The sequence below is a fragment of the Astyanax mexicanus genome, chromosome 1, assembly GCF_023375975.1.
Source record: "Astyanax mexicanus isolate ESR-SI-001 chromosome 1, AstMex3_surface, whole genome shotgun sequence".
Lineage (NCBI taxonomy): Eukaryota > Metazoa > Chordata > Actinopteri > Characiformes > Acestrorhamphidae > Astyanax > Astyanax mexicanus.
Genome location: NC_064408.1, coordinates 84,493,549 through 84,512,582, shown reverse-complemented (window position 1 = coordinate 84,512,582; position 19,034 = coordinate 84,493,549). Strand labels below are relative to the sequence as shown.

General features: G+C 40.5%; 1 protein-coding gene across 7 annotated transcripts in view; it reads left to right on the top strand.

Moving 5' to 3' along the window:
* Positions 1–19,034, top strand: part of col12a1b (collagen, type XII, alpha 1b) — an 86,182-nt gene that overhangs the window by 24,216 nt on the left and 42,932 nt on the right. For 5 of the 7 annotated variants that reach the window (XM_022684629.2, XM_049484781.1, XM_049484793.1 and 2 more), the window contains 18 exons: positions 2,748–2,897; positions 3,549–3,668; positions 3,937–4,101; positions 4,389–4,535; positions 5,375–5,517; positions 6,285–6,414; positions 7,867–8,012; positions 8,599–8,728; positions 8,845–8,981; positions 10,066–10,195; positions 10,801–10,940; positions 11,704–11,836; positions 12,003–12,023; positions 12,527–12,666; positions 14,674–14,803; positions 14,975–15,123; positions 15,609–15,738; positions 16,554–16,693. In XM_022684629.2, coding sequence (XP_022540350.2) covers positions 2,748–2,897; positions 3,549–3,668; positions 3,937–4,101; positions 4,389–4,535; positions 5,375–5,517; positions 6,285–6,414; positions 7,867–8,012; positions 8,599–8,728; positions 8,845–8,981; positions 10,066–10,195; positions 10,801–10,940; positions 11,704–11,836; positions 12,003–12,023; positions 12,527–12,666; positions 14,674–14,803; positions 14,975–15,123; positions 15,609–15,738; positions 16,554–16,693 — 2,381 coding nt within the window. The remainder of the gene's footprint in view (positions 1–2,747; positions 2,898–3,548; positions 3,669–3,936; positions 4,102–4,388; positions 4,536–5,374; positions 5,518–6,284; positions 6,415–7,866; positions 8,013–8,598; positions 8,729–8,844; positions 8,982–10,065; positions 10,196–10,800; positions 10,941–11,703; positions 11,837–12,002; positions 12,024–12,526; positions 12,667–14,673; positions 14,804–14,974; positions 15,124–15,608; positions 15,739–16,553; positions 16,694–19,034) is intronic. The other 2 variants (XM_022684633.2, XM_049484770.1) reach the window with 2 other exon arrangements.

Here is a 19,034-nt window from a genome sequence, read left to right as displayed (position 1 = left end):
AAAACCTCTTTAACGGAACCAAATACAGGGATTTTTACATGTGAACTGCACAGCATACCTATTATTACCTATTACATGAGTCTTACAAATAGACACACAGGGCCTTATTTTAGTTATCTACAGGCGAGCTGTCAACCGTGCACTGTGCAGCTTGACTTAGGGTGTATGAGTGTTTGTTTGCTATCATAGCGATGGTAGAAATACACCTTGTGCAGCTCAAAATCTTAATTAATCATAGAATTAATCATGAGTGTGTTTTAGGCATACTGTGAAATAATCCAATCAGTGTATCACTTGCCATTCCCTTTAAGAGCCTGGTGGGCTCTGACTTTGCACAGCTACCTGGATGTATCCAACACTTCTTAGAAGAGGAAACTGACCTGCTCATTTAAGCTCATTCATTCTAAATGTTGCGTAAGATAGACACAAAGACTTTTCCAGTTTGTAATAACAGTGTAATAAATATTATTTTACTTTACACTCTGGGGAAAGACTCTCAGAACTCAACTTATTATAACTTTATAATTTATTACTTGCACAAACTTACCCTTGATATCAAGGGAAATAAATTGTTGTATGTTAACAAAACCTTTGCAAATTTACCTTAATTGAAAATTAAAAACCAACAGTTTTAGAAGAGGGGAAAATCTTCTCAAAGTCTCAAAGCTTCTGACTAGCAGTTTGGCTAACATTCTCTTATTGTTATAACACACAAACAAACACACCAGAAAATCACTTGTGGAACACAAAGTACTCATTATGTCTATAATAATTAAGAAAAAACTACAAGCACCAGTAATATTAACTCACTGATTGCATCATTTGTTTTGTATTGATGATGTGTTTCTCTGATTTATAAAAATGATTACATTTTTTTTATCTATCTATTCGCAACTGATTGATCAGCTGCAGCACATTTAAGCATGGATAACAGGACGGCCATAATTGTTCCACAGCAAACAACTAAGCATTAGGAATGTAGCATCTGTGTCGGCTCCACATACTTTAACGCCTCCTAATGTGCCAGCATTTTGTTTTTCCCTCACTCACTTCATTCTTTAGTTCTTCTCTGCTAGTAGAAGGCATGGTGGAAAAAATCTCTGCTCTCAGTAAGGAGTAGAGAGGGAGAGAGGTGGCGAAAGAGGGGGAGAGCAAGAGGGAGGGATTTTTTTTTTTGCCAGTGGTCCCCAGCCCAGCATGCAGCAAGGAAAATGTTATGGTACTGCTATGAGAGCCTAGAGATACGCCGACCCTAGACATAAATTCCTCCCGTTATAAAGAACGGCTATGGCGCCCTTATGCCCCATAATGTATGAATCTGACGCCTCAGCTCAAGAGCTGCCACAGCTATGTCTAGAAGAAAGTTGCTAAATTGGTGGAAACAGACCTCTGCAGGAGTTATCTGGTGTTTAGTGTTTAATGATCAACCAAGAAACACTGCAGTGCATTTTTCTTTTTTATTAGTCCTTCTGGAACCCTATTGTTATAAAACCCTCATAACCTGTTTAGAACAAACAGCAAACAGCAGGGTTTAAGCACGGCTATTGTTCCAGTGTTGAATGTAACACTGTGCTGCTTTAATACAGACTACACAGACTACTATACAAACTAATGCTGTAAAAATAATTTTATTTTTCAAGGCCACCATTTCTCAACAAACATCTGCTGGTGGTTAGCTTTAAAATGTTCAAAAATAGAAACTAATAAGCTACATAAACCATTAGGAATAAGGAAGAAAAAAGTGTTAGAACTATCGTTTTACCATCCTCATGGCAAAGTGAGCTTGTGCAGTAATATATATATATATATATATATATATATATATATATATATATATATATATATATTAATATTGCAGGGCATGCACTGGAATGTAAGGTAAATTTTATTTAATTTTTCAATTTAATATCATAGCATTTTGGGTTGTTGACTTCTGGCAATGTCTAGCAAAATTTAATATTGCAATATATATTGCAGAGTATAAACAATTTTATAGTCAGTTTTCCAATATCATACAGTTCTGGTTAAAAAGTGTAAATAAAGAAATATCAAAGTAGTCTTGCAGTATAGCATAAATCATACTACCTCATCACATTGGATGATCATACTTAATTAAATGCATTAAATGGGGAACAATAGAACTGATCAGGATATTCTTACCTGGAACCACCACCCATCGAGCAGACTTCTGTTTTTCTTGCTGAATTAAGTGATGGATTATTCAGCTTCATATAACTGTTTTCAATTGCAGAGACAGCACATAGAGTCGCCAACAAAGTGGAATTTCTTGCACCAATTTGCAGGTGTCTGGAGCCATGAAAAAAAAAAAAAAAGGAAAAAACCTATGAAGGAGGAATGCACCATAACTCAGACAAGGGCTTTGCTCGTATATCTCGTATGGAGAGGCTCTCTTCTGTTTGGAGATTGTGACCCCAGCAGAAATGGCCTCCAGGGCCTGACGCCAGAAGAGACTTTGGATCCAGCAGAGGAAGATGTGGGGGGAACAGAAAAGACATAAATCTTTGTACAAACTGTCAATTAATTCTTCAAGAAAAGAAATAAATAAAAAATGTGAACTTGTGATATTTTTATTTTGTGTGACGATGCTGGATGTTGTTGTTTTGTCTTTTTTTACTCACATTTAGTTTTTCCTATAAATAAGTCTGACTTTTATCATTCAATTGGATCTTGTAGAAGCTACCACTCTGCTTCCTGTCTCTGTGTGACTGGTGTCTTTCACCTTCCAGATGCGCAGTGTAAAACTTCAGCCAAAGCTGATATAATCCTGCTTGTGGATGGATCCTGGAGTATTGGCCGCGTAAACTTTAAGACCATCCGTTCGTTCATCGCTCGTATGGTGGGAGTCTTCGACATTGGCCCTGACAAGGTTCAGATTGGTAAGACTTATTCAGCTTCTGGTACCTTTTTGTATGATGTGTTTTAAAATTGTTTTTAAAATTGTGATATTTTAAAGTGAGCAAAAATTAGCAAAACTTTAAATGAAGGCAGAACATTATAGAAAAATATTATTTAATATTATGAATTGAACATTTATTTGTTTGTTTAACCATGCAAGACAATACTCAAGCTTAAAATTCAAATTCAACTGAATAGCTATTAAATTCAGATAAATCACTTTACAATTAAATTTTACCCAAGCTTTTCTAATCTCTTACTGTGATCTTAAACCTAGCCATGATCCTAACTTTGAGCACTTACTGGGTCAGCTGAGTTTTATCAAATCAAATCAAAAGTAATTTTATAGTAATTTTAAATTCAAACATAATAAAACAGTGTGAAAGTAATAAGAATGTTCTAGAACAATGTGTGAATGGAAGAGAACAGTCTCACACATTTCAGAAAGTTGGGTTTGTGTCCTTTTGACTTTAGAGGAATAGTAAAAAAATGGTTTATGGCAAAGACAGTAATATTTCTGGACACCAGATGTGAAAGTTGTCTGGGCCCCAAATTGAGTTATTACCTGGAATTTGCTGTGGTCCTTCCCATGAATGTGTGAAGAAATCAAATCCCCTCTGTCTGATTTTCAGGTTTGGCTCAGTACAGTGGAGACCCCAAGACTGAATGGCACCTCAATGCACATCCAACCCGCGAATCCCTACTGGCAGCTGTGGCCAACCTACCTTACAAAGGCGGAAATACTATGACAGGTATTAAACCTTTCTGTACATTAGCCACTTTTAGTGTTTAATAGTCATTCTGGATCCTTTTGTGCAATTATTATTCATTACTTAAATACTGAAGGACACCTATTGTGTTGAAGACTGTTGATGAAGATTTATAAAGTTTAGTTTTATTTTATTTGCTCTTAGAAGTTTTGGCAGATGACTGCTGTGTGTGTCTCAGTCTTTTTGTAATTACATTTTACACCAAATATGTTGTTTAAAGTGTTGCTAATTTTCCTTTTATCCTCGCTAGGTCTGGCCTTGAGCTACATCCTGCAGAACAACTTCAAACCAAATGTTGGTCTCCGGCCTGACTCGCGTAAGATCGGCGTCCTTATTACTGACGGCAAATCTCAGGATGAGATTATACTCAGCTCCCAGAGTCTGCGGAGTGAGGGCATCGAGCTTTATGCCGTTGGTGTGTAACTTTTTATGATTCAGCGTTTATTAATACCAAATTCACTTTGGTGATTGTATACTTCTGTTCTTACAGAAATAAATCATGACACAGTTACTCTATATGTTTAACAAAAAGGAACAGCCAGTCCAGTTAAAGCCTGGATTTTATTAATGCTTAATTAATTAATTGCTTTTAACACACAAAAGTGGCAAGATAACTGTAAACCTGCAATCTGGACAATTTGCTATTTAACCTTAATAAAAGAATAAAAGAGCATTAGATACTGTGTTGTGTTCAACATTTAGGTGTGAAGAATGCTGATGAGAATGAGTTGAGGTCCATTGCTTCTGACCCGGATGAAATCCACATGTACAACGTAAACGATTTCTCCTTCCTGCTGGACATTGTGGATGATCTTACAGTGAATCTCTGTAACAGTGTCAAAGGACCAGGTAACTTCTACACGAATCATGCATCATAATAAAACATATGTGGCAAGCCTTGTTATGCTTGTTTTCCATGGATTTGTTTGATATTCATGTTGTAATTATGATGTGAAATGATCTCTTGCCAATTCATGAATAAAGACAGCTCTCTTGGTTTGAATTAGAATAAAAGAGACTGTTATTAACATATCAACAGAAAATTATTCATATGTGACATGCCAAAAAAAAACTACTTTTGAAATTAGATCATGACTTTCTACATGTCATCACATCCAATTAAGAAATAGACATTTTTTCCAATGAAAGGCTATGGTCCTACTTTCCCCCCACATTCCACAGTCTGTTGATAGTGATATTATTATAGTGTGTCGGAATGCCAAACAGTGACTGGATTGTGCTCTTAAAGCAGAGGCTGCAAATGATCTTCTGCTGTAGTGCTATAACCAGAGTAAGACTATAGGGGAGGCAAAAAATATTAATCAGAGTTGCATGGCTTGGCTTAACACCCCTTCTCAAGTGTGTGCCAACCCTTGCGGATGTCGTTTCCTGATCCTTTTTGCCAGGTTCTTTCTTTTTGAAATAGATTTCGCTGAATGCATAACATTGTCATAACTCTGTCATAGAGACTGTAGGTCGAGCTTCAGTCCTCCCTGGAGGATAACAGTGATTTAACACAAAGTACAGGGTTGTAGTGTATTCTGAAGCAGCCTTTCATAGAGGCTGCTGATATATGGCCCTCTTAGCCTTTTTAAGAATCTAATATGCCTGAGGTAGATTTGCAGCTTGTGTATTTCTTAGACTGAGAGCTGTTTGACAAACCAAAATTTCTATTGCTCAAAAAACAGGAGGAGGCCCAGGGACACCAACAGACCTAGTGACTTCAGAGGTGACCCACTACTCATTCCGGGCCACCTGGATGCCTCCCGATGAGCCTGTGGAGAGATTCCGCATTGAATATGTCCCACTAGCTGGAGGCAAAACTGAAGTGGTAAGAGTTACATCACAGAGTATCTTTCCCACTTTAAAACCTTATCTAAACTGTGCACACTTTAATCATTAGAAGTGATTGACTGGTGTTAATAATTTACATTCAAGCCTGATAAAAAAGATGCAGATATACATTAATTGTGTATATATATATATATATATATTGTATTTATATGTATAAATACATATATGTATAAAGTGAAGAATCAGTAGTTTTCTCTGCTTATGTGTATCATAGGAGATAAAACAATAATACAGATCATAAACAAAATAAGGAATTATTGCATATATGACATGGGGGCTAGAAGAGAGCATATTGTTTCCATCATATTCATGTAAAAAAAGATAATCCTTTTTCCACCCTCACATACCATAGGTTTCCATAAGCTCAAGAAACATAAAAATAAAGTTTCGAAGCAGGGCACAAGTCCTGTGTGGTGCTTCCAGTTAAATCTTACATAAGTGGCTACACATCAGTTTTACACTTTACTGGATCTCTTACAGTGGAAACAGCTACTGTTATGTAATAGCTCAAATTCATACTGCATATGGGAGGTCTACAGGAACATCAAATTTCAGTCTTCCCAGGCTGGAAATAATTGGAGCTTTTAAGTATCACACTGATTCCACATATGTCCAATTTCCAGATGGCAGTTCTGCTCCATGAGGTTGTTTTTTGGTCACGTTGTTATCTTTCCCAATCTTCTTTCTTTCATTATATACATGGAGACAAAAGATGACAGGTTTCTTCATTTTAATTTTTCACAGATGTATGTGGATGGGGAGGAGAACACTCTCGTGCTGACTAACCTGACCCCCATGACTGAGTACGTTGTCAACGTCTTCTCTGTGATTGGAGAGGAAAGCAGTGAGCCTCTCAAAGGCACAGAAACCACCTGTAAGTCATACAGATGTTAACCCCCTTCTCTGCTCTCCAACATTTCTCACTTACAGTAAATTAAATCTGATATCACTTCCTGTGCTCTAGAGCTCTGCAGATTCTGACCATCATCCTTATTTTGGAGGGCTGATGAAGAACAGTTACTGGCTGTAATGTCAGAGTGACACTTCTATAGAGCTGTTCTTCTGAAGTAACACAAATGGTTTCACTCATTGTTTAATTTCAGTGCTGTTGCTTTAACTCACAGATTCAGCAGCTGGAAAATTAGGGAGCTACAGAAAACATTTATCTTCATCCAGGAGTCCAGCCCAGTGTTGTACTTTTGGTCTAGTTATTTACTGATAAAGAAAACTTAGGTGAATTTATGCGATGTTAAATACCCCAAGCGTTTTTATTACCCTCCCTCATTTTCTGGTTTATGCAATTTTTTTTTTGAATATCTTAACTATTAAGACCTTTCTCAGTATCATAAAAAATCTCTTTCACCGTTTTGTCTTGAGCCACTTGGAAGTATCAGATGTTTTCTTAGTCATTGTGGCTTTCTTTATTGACAACTTAAGCTAACACTTCAGCTTGGATCGTCGGTCCCCTGAGTGACCACTGCTTGTAATGTGTGGCAGTATTTCTGCCCGCCTGTGGAAGGGTGTGATGTGGCCTGGTAATAACTTTCTTTGTGGATTTCCATTAAGCTGTGGTTCCCAGCCTCTTCACACAGAGTAAAAACATTAGATATGGATTATGAGACTAATAGATGAAAGAAATACTAAAAACTCTCTTTCAGAACAGTGTTGTCAACAAGTGTCTAATCTGATATCTAAGATGAATGTCCTTTTTTTTAAGCAGCCAGACTCTGTTTATTCCTTTTCCTCCTCTTTTTGATTTCCCACAATTCTTAGTTTTAGTTCTCCATACTGTAAAAATGAATGGGGTTAACTAAAATGCTTTTAAAGTTTTAATAAGCATAGAGCTTTTTAATTAGCTTAAGTGCTGAAGTGGAGATGAGTCACCTTTTATTGTTATGGTAATCAATCTTCATTCAATTCAGTGTTTTTCTCATCATTTTTATTTTACAGTCATAACCATAACTTAACAAAAAGAGTATTGTTGAATTTGTTGACACTCTAGCAGAGGTCTTTAAATCTGGACCTTAAATCCAGTTTCCAGTTCTGCACTTTACAATAGTTGATTGGTGTTCCTTTAATGTGCAGCAATACCAATAGCCATATAGTCTATATTCTCACAGTACAGTTCAGCAGCTATAATTGTAGTATATTACTTTATGCTCCCCCACAAACTCTAAGCTATGGTTTAGTTATAAGATGGTACAGATGTCCCGCTCTGGCCTTATACAATTGTCAACAATTGATATGATAGCTGTCCAGGTCTGAGGCAGTTGAGTATAGTACAGTTATTCAGGTGTATCAACTACATTTTCTCTTGATTCCACAGTGCCCCTGCCTGCAGTGAAGCGCATGACTGTGTATGACGAGGCTTTGACCAGCATGCGTGTGAAGTGGGAGAAGGCGGCCGGTGCCACCGGCTACATGCTGCTGTACAGCGCCATCAACGCCACTGTGCCCACCGTAGAGAAAGAGGTGAGTGACCATGAGCCACGTACATATGCTTACTCTGCCTTTCCACTTCTACTTTACGAGGCCTTGAGAGTGTGTAGTGGTGTAGTGTGTAGATCAGGGCTTCTGCCAAAGACCCCTCACACACTCCAGATGGCAAAACGCAGCGATCGCAGAAAATCAGGAAGCCGCGCTTTTTACAGTGCTGTTCAGGCAAGGTCTACAAAAAGCAGACTTTCTGGACTTGAGAAGGTAATGGCAAGGATTAGCTCATGTTGGCTGCATGAGGCCCAATTTCCCCCCTGAAGTCATTGAGATGATATGAACCAAACAGAATTTGAACAGATGCTCCGTATTTTTTTCTGATCCTCTTCTTTTGTGGGCCGTATGAATTAGCGCTGCCAGAAATAGCCCCAGAAGTGAAGTCAGTCATTGCAAAGCAGACATACCTTAGGAAACAACTGTGGTGTTTCTATACACTTTTGACCAGGTGTTCAAAACGTCTGCTTTACAACTGCTGTCTGTTTGTGCTTTTACCCCAAACATCCGGCCTCCGTCTAAATCTCTCTGTCTCTGTCTCTGACTCTCTTTCTCACTCTCTCTTCTGCAGATGAGAGTTCAGGCAGATGTGAACGATGTCCAGCTGCTACAGCTGGTCCCCAACACAGCCTACACACTTTCCCTGTTTGCCCTTCATGGGGAAGCAGCCAGCGATCCCCTCACGGACCAGGGAGTTACCTGTACGTCAGCCTACTCTTCCGGCCAAAAGTTTCATTCTCTTCCTTCTTTTGCTCTGTATATTTTACTCATTTGTCTCTCTCTAAACCTCTGTCTCATCCGTCTCTCTTTCTTTCAGTACCTCTGCCTCCTGCGGGTAAGTTGCGGATCACAGATGTGACCCACAGCTCCTTCCGTTTATTCTGGGATGCAGCTCCAGGAAATGTCAGAAAGTACATGATCACCTACAAGCCTGAGGGTGGAGATGTGAAAGAGGTATTCAATATTACATGTTTTTTTCTGTACCTTTTTGCACCTTTGCAAGGACAGCAATTAATGATATAAACAGAAACAGATGATAGTTCACACATGTTGTATAAATGCCCAGTTTGTTTGCTTACAATGCTTAAGGGAATGGAACTGGAATAACACTGTATATAAGATTATGAGTAAAGATTTCAACACTCATAAAGAATCTCAAGATTAGAAAAGCCAAAGCCAAGCTATAAGGAAATGCCATACAAACGGGGGAAGAAGAGTCAGCAGTGAAGAATCACTGCTTTATGTTGCTGGGATAGGGAGAAGGGAAAGCTGTGGCTTATTCTGGCAGACAGAAGATACCAGTTAAAATTAAGCAAAACGTACGACCTAAGAGACTGAAGGAACTTACCAGTTAACAGCCTTAACCAGTTCTTTACTAGTTCTAAACTTCTTTTAAAGTTGTGAAAAGTGCAGATTCTAAGTCATAGTTTGTCCAGAAAATGTTTTACGTTTTCTCTATTTGTCAGCAAACGTGCCATGTGAGAAAGATGTTCAAATCATGCTGGATCATGTCAATCAGTAGCATGTTTTTTTGTCTGTACAAAACCTGTTTAAATTTAGATCGTCTGACTAGGACATCAAATAGACATGCAAAATATTCAGAGTTGAGTCTAGGCAACCTCTGATATCTGTGAACATAAAGAATTGCTTCACAATCTGAATATATGCCTGGGACTCCATGTCCGTGTCAGTGGACATACAAGATACATTTTATATTCTACTCTAGAGAGTAGAGAGCATGTTTGGTGTCTAAATGTGTTAATGTAATCTAAACAACAAATCAACAGGCCTGTCTTGATAACATTTCCATTGTGGAGAAATACAGTATATGATTTTAACTTAATTGACCTTGTTCTTAATAAGGCTGCCTAACAAAGAACTGATCGGCCAACAAAACTCTCAAATGTGTATGCATAATTATTTGCATTTTATTCCTGTTTCAGAACAGTATATCGAATTAGAGAACTGTTTCAGCATTTTGTATTTTGTCTGTTGCACATTCTATGTTAGGTTGATTTGTTTTGGGTCTAATCAACAGGATGAGGTTATGGGTGATATCACAACCCTGCTTCTCACTGGCCTTCGTTCTCAAACCGAATACGATGTTGCTGTGACTCCCGTTTATGATGAAGGTCCAGGAAGCACAATGATTGGCAGCGAGATTACAGGTCAACAATATTTTTTTTATTGTACATGTTTTGGTTGTACATTTAAAAAATGTGTATGTTTTTAATAATTGGTAGTATAGCTTTATTGTTGTTCACATTAAAGGTTCCCTGAACTCCAAGCATTGTAAAGATTTGTTTACTGCTTGTCATGACCTACCTGCCACTATAAATATTTTCAAATACTCAAAATGCATATCTGCCTCTAGCTAAATACTGCCTCTGCATGTGTATGACGGCATCTGCCCAAAAAACGTCCCCTTAGGGTAGAACTGGATGATGTTTATAAGACATTTCAGCACTTCAGTCAACCCTGCTATCTGAATGCCTCCCATGTGTTTTGCCACTTCAACGCCAGGCAATGCAAACGTGCATATTCCTTTTAGCAGTCATTGCATGGGGCGGTGTTTATAGAAAACCTTTTTTCTTTTCTTTTATTTTCACCCTGGTACAATCTCCTCTTCACTTTACACACAAGCACATCAGGGCTAACAAACAGCATTTTGGCCTGATATCGAAAAACATGGGTTAGCATCTCACTGATGACCTGACTGTCCATGACTAGCTGATGCCAATCATGTCTGTAACCATGTACTCTGTCCACACAGATGTGGTTCCTGCCCCAAAGAACTTGCGTTTTTCTGAGGTGACACAGACATCATTCAGAGTCACATGGGAACACGGAGCCCCAGATGTAGCCTTGTATCGAGTTGGCTGGACCAAGAAAGGAGAGAACAACTTCCAATATGTAAGTTTACTTAAGCTACCCTAAAACAGTAACTCTTGAGGTCCAGTAGTGCAGTTGGAAAGCATGCGGTACATAGCAGTAGCTGTGAAGTCATGTTGAGGTAGTGTGGTAACATTTTAATTTGCTTATTTTGATATAACATGGCAGTAGATAACTATTTTAGTACACCAAAATTGCATGTGAAATTTTTTGTAAAAACATTTGTAAGAATGTTTTTTTTTATTTGTACACTTTAATAGCTTAATACACAGCAAGATCCCGGCAGGGTTCATGTACATTAGCAAATAATACCTTACATATAGATTAAATGAATTCTTGGCAAAGGTTTTGCAATGTTTTTTTTTTAATATATAGTTCATTAGAAGTGGACAGACAGAGATGGATATTTCAGTATATACAGTAAATCTTTACCAACTGAGTCTGTTTGAAACAGAATATATGAGAAATTTACTAGCTTACTTATCTTTATAAACACCCCACCTTCCCAAGCTCCATGCTTTCCATTTTCTTTATCCATCACTGAATGAAATCTTGAATCTAGTACCTTAGCTTAACTGCATGCCTAAATCATTATACCTTTCATTAAGCCACTTAAGCCAGTTTTACATAATCTTATATACATACGTGTATGATGCTAACACTGTATAAAATGTAAAATGTGTAAAACAAATGTGTTACATGTTTATTTGGTTGGTTGTCAAACCTAGTAGTGTTTTTGAGTCTGATTTTGAATGTAAGATGGATTTCTATGGTCTCTCTGAAGGATATCTTGTCCAATGAAGAAACCACTCGTGTCCTCACTGAGCTGAACCCGGACACTCTGTATGATGTTACAATCACAGCCATTTACCCAGATGAGTCTGAGAGCGAGGATTTGATGGGCAGTGAACGCACATGTAAGGCACATAAACACACAGAGAAACAAAACACAGAGTACATGCAGTCCTGCAGATACACTCACACATTTCTCACCTTGAAAATATCGTAAGATTTTCCACTGAAATAACGATCCATGGAGCAAACTGAAATAATGTTCTTTTGTTCTCTTGACGTCTTTTCTAGTGTCAAAGATCAGTACTCCTGGTATGTTGTTTTAAACAAGAAGAAATGTTGCCATTGTGTAAAACATGTACTTGTGTTGCTAGTGATTGTGATGAAAGTGTTGATGAAAACACACTTTAAAAAAAAATGCATGTGCATTTCAGAACCCACTGCTGCAAATGCAAAAGAAAAGTGTGGTCACAGATCTGCAGCAAACATTCTTCCAGAACCATCGACTATTCATCATTCATGTCATTTGTCGTTTTTGTCACCCATCATGTCTCATTAATATCATTTGTCATCAGTGTCCTGAGTTGCTGGTGTCGTTAGGCTGTATTGTCATTACATATGCATGTGCATACATAACCTGCCCGGCTGCAATGTGTTCATATTGTGAATCATGTTTTGTCTTCATCACAACCATTCTCCATCCAGCTTCAAGGATTGATTAAGCTAATGTAGCAGTGCCTAATATATAACAGCCCAGCCAATTCATCTCTCACTGCACAAAGACTTGACTAATTTAATGTTGTATCTGCTACCAGCTCCCATCGGACCTCCTCAGAACCTGCAGGTGTTCAATGCCACCACCACCACGCTGACTGTAAAGTGGGATCACGCCCCAGGCCCCGTGCAGAACTACAAAATCAACTTCCAGCCAGTGGCTGGTGGAAAAACTTTGTCTGTAAGTCTGACTACACCCAGTAACCTCAACCACCACCAGCCCCCCTCAGTGCCATGCAAATCTTTACAACCAGAAGCTAATGGGCCTGTTTAGCTCACTCGATTACGCCCAGCAGAACTTTCCACATTAGTAACACGATATACGTTTTATAAACTTCTTAGTCCTTATGTTATTAATTACACTAGGAAACCCACTGGAAAGCTGGAAGCAAGACAGGAACAGCTTCTCAATCTGAATTGTCTCACCATAAGCTACCCCTCTCAACACACTTTAGAACACATGGACAAAAACATCTCCAATATACTGTTAATGTTGAATGTGTAATATGTGTCGCTTCTGTTGTCCGAGCGCTGTTAACTATTGTAACCTCATCAGCAATGCTTAGAGCACTTTCTGTACTGCTGTACTGTAGCAACATCAGTTATATAGAAGCATTTGTTTTAGAAGCATGAGTGTATGAACATGAATTGTGCCATGCATAGAAACTGCATATTAAATACTAGTAAATAGGCATTCTCTGAGGATAACACTCTTTATTCAATTTATATTATTACATTTTGCTGCATATTTCTCAAAGCCGAAACCAAAAAAAAACTTTACAATATAGGGTTAAATAAATACAGACAATCCACAGACAGTTAGATATAAACACTTTCCCGACAGAGCTTTATAACAGCTGGAGAAACACGTTTCTGACACATTACTCAATAAATGGCAGTGATGTACACTTCACAAAGAGAGGAAGAAAATGGCAGGCCATTTGTCTTCTCTCACATCATTAATTTAATATTTAGATTATGACATTGTCCCACAGCCTGTTTGTTAGGTCAGAGAAGGTTTGCACATCACTGCCAGACATTCCTCAGTGATAACTTAATTGACATCCCTTATGGACATTGCTTTGTGGAAAAAAACAAAACAAAAAAAAACATTTCTGGAATAATTTATTGTTGCTTTTTGACAGAATTTAACACACACTTTGTCAGTGTCTGAAACCGATGACCTTTTATACTAACAAAGTTTGACATCGGGAGTTAGAAAGCCTCATGTATCAGTAGCAGATTTTAATCTTTAAAGAAGCAGAATGCAGAATGGTAAAAATGACACAGTACAATTTAGCCATCAGGATAAGGATATACTGTAGGTATCGTAAATAAAAAATTCAGTTTATTATTAACCTAAACAAAAAATGGGTCAGGGACAAGTGAGATTAATATAAATCATTAAGTGTCATCTGAACCAGACTGAACTGTACCTGCAATCTACAGAAAATGAAAATTTATCAACCTAAGATAGCCTACTGTGTTTAGGATATGGCGGAGACAGTAGCTTTAATAATGCAGACCCATTTAACTGCATTTTACTGTGCAGCAGCAGTTTTAGATCACATAAGCTTACAGTTGTGTGTTAAACGTAGGGTTAAAGCAACTGTCAGTGAAGAAAATGTCATTAAAAGACACAGTGGAATGTTAACTTGCATTTACAGTTTTGTAAATGTACATTTACTGATTTATAAGCATAGTTCCATGATATGTGGAACATATTTTCACTGTGTTTACAGTTGTTAAGGCCATAAATGCGGAGGAGGAAATATTGACCATTGGGAAATACCTCCCATAATTTCTTTATGACTGGGTAGGGAAGTGTAATGGGTTGACGGATATGGTGAGGATATGGCCGCTCAGCTGTGAGTTTAAGAGAATTCCTCTGCTTTGGGAGGAACTGTGCTTTGTACTCCCTGTATTCATAAAAGTCAAGACTGAAATAGGATCTGTGAAATTGCACTGGGCATGTTTGGCTAACAATGCAATGCTGAGTTTGATGACTTGGAGTCAATCCAGAGGACTTGCTGTGAAAAGCGCTTGGCACTGGAGTTGAAATGGTGTTACATGTCAACTAATGGTTACGCTGATGACATGAGTATCCGGTAAACTTTGAGAGGGTTTTTTTTCTCTCATTTGTTTAAAACAAACAAAGAGCCTTACTGCTGACATCTATTCCTAACAGACCCAAGTTGGGGGAAAGAAGAACAGTGTTATTCTTCAGAAGCTCACTCCTGACACTCCTTATTCCATCACCGTCGCTGCCGTCTATGGCAGCGGAGAGATCCGGGACATATCTGGCCAAGGAAAGACAAGTAAGTGTCTGAAGGAAACCTCCCAAGGTGTTAGTGTGATTTAAGAGGCTATTTGTCTTGACTTTTGGCCACACTTTTATTAAAAGTGATGCCAGACAGATATAATTTCAGTTGTAGAGGAATAAGAATCAGACTGCATTATTCTAAATGCTGATAATTGTGTCCTCACAGAGCCATTAGGTGGAGTGAGGAACCTCCAGGTTCTAAATCCCACCATGACCACACTGAATGTACGCTGGGAGCCGGCAGAAGGAAAAGTGAAAGAATACAAAGTCCTTTATGTTCCTGCAGCCGGTGGTGCTGAGAGCATGGTAGGACTGGTAGGACTTTTAGCTTCCTGCTTCTCATACACCTCGTACTCTTGTGCACTTTCTGTATTAACTGCAAAAATTATAAATATTATTTTGTATTTAGTAGCATTTCTGCCCTTTTCAATTGCTGCTCTTCTCATCCACGCAGTGTTTTATGGTTTGGATTTATCTAGAAAAAAATAGAAATATTATTTACATCTATTTTTTTGTCAAATTGGCCCATTTCTATTAAAATGTGAATGATTATGATCAGGAGATCGCCGGTTCGAATCCTGTCTATGTAGCTTGCCATCAGCTACCAGAGCCCTGAGAGAGAATAATTGGCCTTGCTCTCTCTGGGAATGATTACTGTGGAAATTGTGTACATACATACATACATAAATGTTTGTTCTCACATGTTTGTCATATTATCTTGGCAATGCAAAGTGTCAGTGTGCTAGCCATTCATGCTAAAGATTAGATGGACTGACATTAGTTTTGCATCAAATAAACAGGAGCAGGTATCCGGGACCACCACCAACACAGTTCTGAGAGGCCTGCAGTCTGACACACTCTACACTGTCACTGTCTACCCAGTGTATGCTGAGGGCGAAGGAAAGAGGATGTCAGAAAATGGAAAGACAAGTAAGTGTTCATTTTATTAAAAAAAAAAATCACCTTGAAACTGCAAGTGTGATTGATGTATGTAAGCATCCATTACTTCCTGGTCTCATAGCTCCATTAAAAAAAAAAACATCACACACGGAAATTGTGCTAATGTGTGTTTAAAGTAAAGCATTGTTTTAAGTCATTTAATTTTGACCCAATCACATTTTTCTTTTTGAGTTTAACCATTCTCATTGAAACAGAGTTACAAGGGGAAAGGTTGAAATCCTCCCCCTACGAATTGGGACAACCCTTCAAGAACCTGATACAGATATAGCTAAAGCAGTGCAGCACTAAAGTTCAGCAACCTAGCTGCTGCTGGTTAACTAGTAAAACTTGGCACCGTATGTGTCCAGAAAGGGGGCAGGTGGTCCAGAAATTAGCTTTTATTAGCTTTCATTTGTTTTATTTTTCAGTTCCACCTTAAATACTGCAAACTCTGCAAGCTAGCTACTGAGACGAAGTACTACTGGTATATTTATGCTTGTCATGAAGAAAATTCTCATAAAACATTGAAACTCCACATTAAACTATGGTAATATTTTTGCCATCATCATTTTTAACAAGGGATATACGTACATTTGCATTTGGAAAAAAAAATCTCTGTTTGAAGGGTCATTTTGTCCCAAACAAATTGGCTGAATATGATTTAAAGTTTCATATGCATATTGAAGATACAGCTTGTTAAAAATACAAAGCATTGGATCATTAAATCTGTGTCAGGACAACATAAAATATAAAATTTTAAGCAGGTTTTGATGTGTAAAACATAAAAATGTGCTTCTCCTTTGTAGGACCCTTGGGTGGAGTGAAGAATCTAAGAGTCACTGACCCCACCATGACCTCTCTCAATGTGAAGTGGGAACCTGCTGATGGAGCTGTGCGCCAGTACAAAATCTTCTTTGTCCCCGCAGCCGGAGGCACTGAAGAAATGGTAGGGTCACTCAAGATCTATCTGCTTTCAGTTTTGTTGGTTTATTTGGATAAACATGATGTTAATTTGAACTGTTTCTCCTGGATTCATGTATGAAAAACAACACAAATGCATACCAGACTCTGGCCTGGGTGTCAGGTGCGGGTGCAGGGGGGACGCGGAGGCGGACGCAAATGCAAACAAAAAGGGATTTATTAAAGAAAACAAATACAAAATACACAGGGAATAAACTGAAAACAGGACTGAGGAAACTGGGGAACACATAGAGCACTGACAGATGATAAGCATACATCAAGAGACATGAAACAAACCTGATCACGGACAGCAAACAAACTAACAAAGAACAAGGCAAGGATAAATCAAACTAAGAAACTCAGACTAAGAAACTAAGACTAGGATACATACGGGCAACAAGGATACCTACGGACTAAGGATGCAAGGATACAAAAGACTCGACACTGAACATTCAAACAAAGGGGCTTAAATACAGGAGGAGAGTGAGAAACACCTGGGCTTGGATGACGAGGGGGCGGGGTTACAGACAGGACACAGGTGAGAACACTAATAGCTAGGGCAGGGCTGGGGCGGAGCTATGGTGGAGACAGGTACAAAAACAACAACACAAGCACATGGCTGGGAACACTTGACAGGAAAACAGGGGCAGGAGCACAAGAGACCAAACGAGGGAGAAACAGAAGACAGACATGGGCTAAGGTGTTACATTACCCCCCCTCAATGGCGCCACTACCAGAGGCTCCGAGAGAGAGGGAACAGAGGCTGGACAAGGGACACGAACGGAGACTGGACAGAGGACTGGACAGGGAATGGAAACTGGACAGGAGACGGAGACCGGGCAGGGAACTTGACATGGGACGGAGACTGGAATGCAGACTGGGATGGGGACAGGACACATGGCTGAACAGGGGACTGGACACAGGGACTGACCGGGGACTGGACATGAGACAGAGACTGGACAGGGAACGGAGACTGGGACTGGACAGGGAACCTAGACTGGACATGGGGCACGGACTGGACAAAAGACTGGACAGAGGGCTGAGACTGGACAGGGGGTTGAAACACAGACTGGACAGTGGGCTTAGACTGGACAAAAGACTGGACACGGGGCTGAGACTGGACAGGGGGCTGGGCACTAGACAGGGACTGAGACTGGGCAGCAGACCGAACAGAAGACGGGGACCGGACAAAACTGGACAGGGGAACTGGGACAAATACATTGACAGGGACAGACACGAACATGGTGACGGGGACAGGAACAGAAACAGAGACTGAGATGGGTACAGGGACACAAACTGAGACAGGGACCAAAACAGGGAGAGACACGGGGACCAGATACACAGGAGGGTGCCCAGGACTAACAAAAGTCTGTGGGGACAGCCTGGGCACAGTACTGGGGGCAAAGTCAGGAGGCCTCGGGACAGGCCTGGAAACACGGGGCTTGGGACCAAACATTGTTCTGGGAGTTGGCTTGGGGGTGTACAAAGTTCTAGGAGTGGGCACAGGATCAGAGATGGCCGGAGCCGTGGGCACAGGGTCAAAGGCAGTGGGTACCACGTGGGTGGCAGGCACTGCTGGTGCTGGAGCTGAGGCTGTAGCAGCGGGAGCTGCTGGTGCTGGAGCTGGGGCAGCGGGTGCTGCTGGTGCTTGAGCTGGGGCAGCGGGTGCTGCTGGTGCTTGAGCTGGGGCAGCGGGTGCTGCTGGTGCTTGAGCTGGGGCAGCGGGTGCAGCTTGAGCAGGCGCGGCGGGTGCAGCTTGAGCAGGCGCGGCGGGTGCAGCTTGAGCAGGCGCGGCGATCCTAGGAGCTCGTGACCTGGGAGTAGGCACAGGAGCAGAGGCGGGCAGCCCAGGCACGTGAACTGGGGTGGCAGCGGGCACAGAGTCTGAGGCGGCCGGAGCCGCGGGCACAGAGTCAGAGGCGGCCGGAGCCGCGGGCAGCACTGAAACAGAGGCGGGCGGAGCCGCGGGCAGCGCTGAAACAGAGGCGGCCGGAGCCACGGGCAGCTCTGAAACAGAGGCGGCCGGAGCCGCGGGCAGCGCTGAAACAGAGGCGGCGGTTCCTGCTAATGTGGAAGCGGCTGCCACCGCGGGCTTGAAAGCGGCTGGCACAGCTGGCGAAGAAGCCGCTGCAGCAGGAGCTGAGAGTGCGGCTGCCGCCAAGATCCGGACTGGAACCGCAGATTCAGCAGTGGGCGAGGCTGTAGAAACCGGACCGGAGCTTGCTTCTGCAGCAGGAGTCGAAAACCAGGAATCCGGCCGGGCTGGAGAGCTGGAAGCAGGTGGGGCTTGAGAGCTGGAAGCCGGCCGGGCTTGAGAGCTGGAAGCC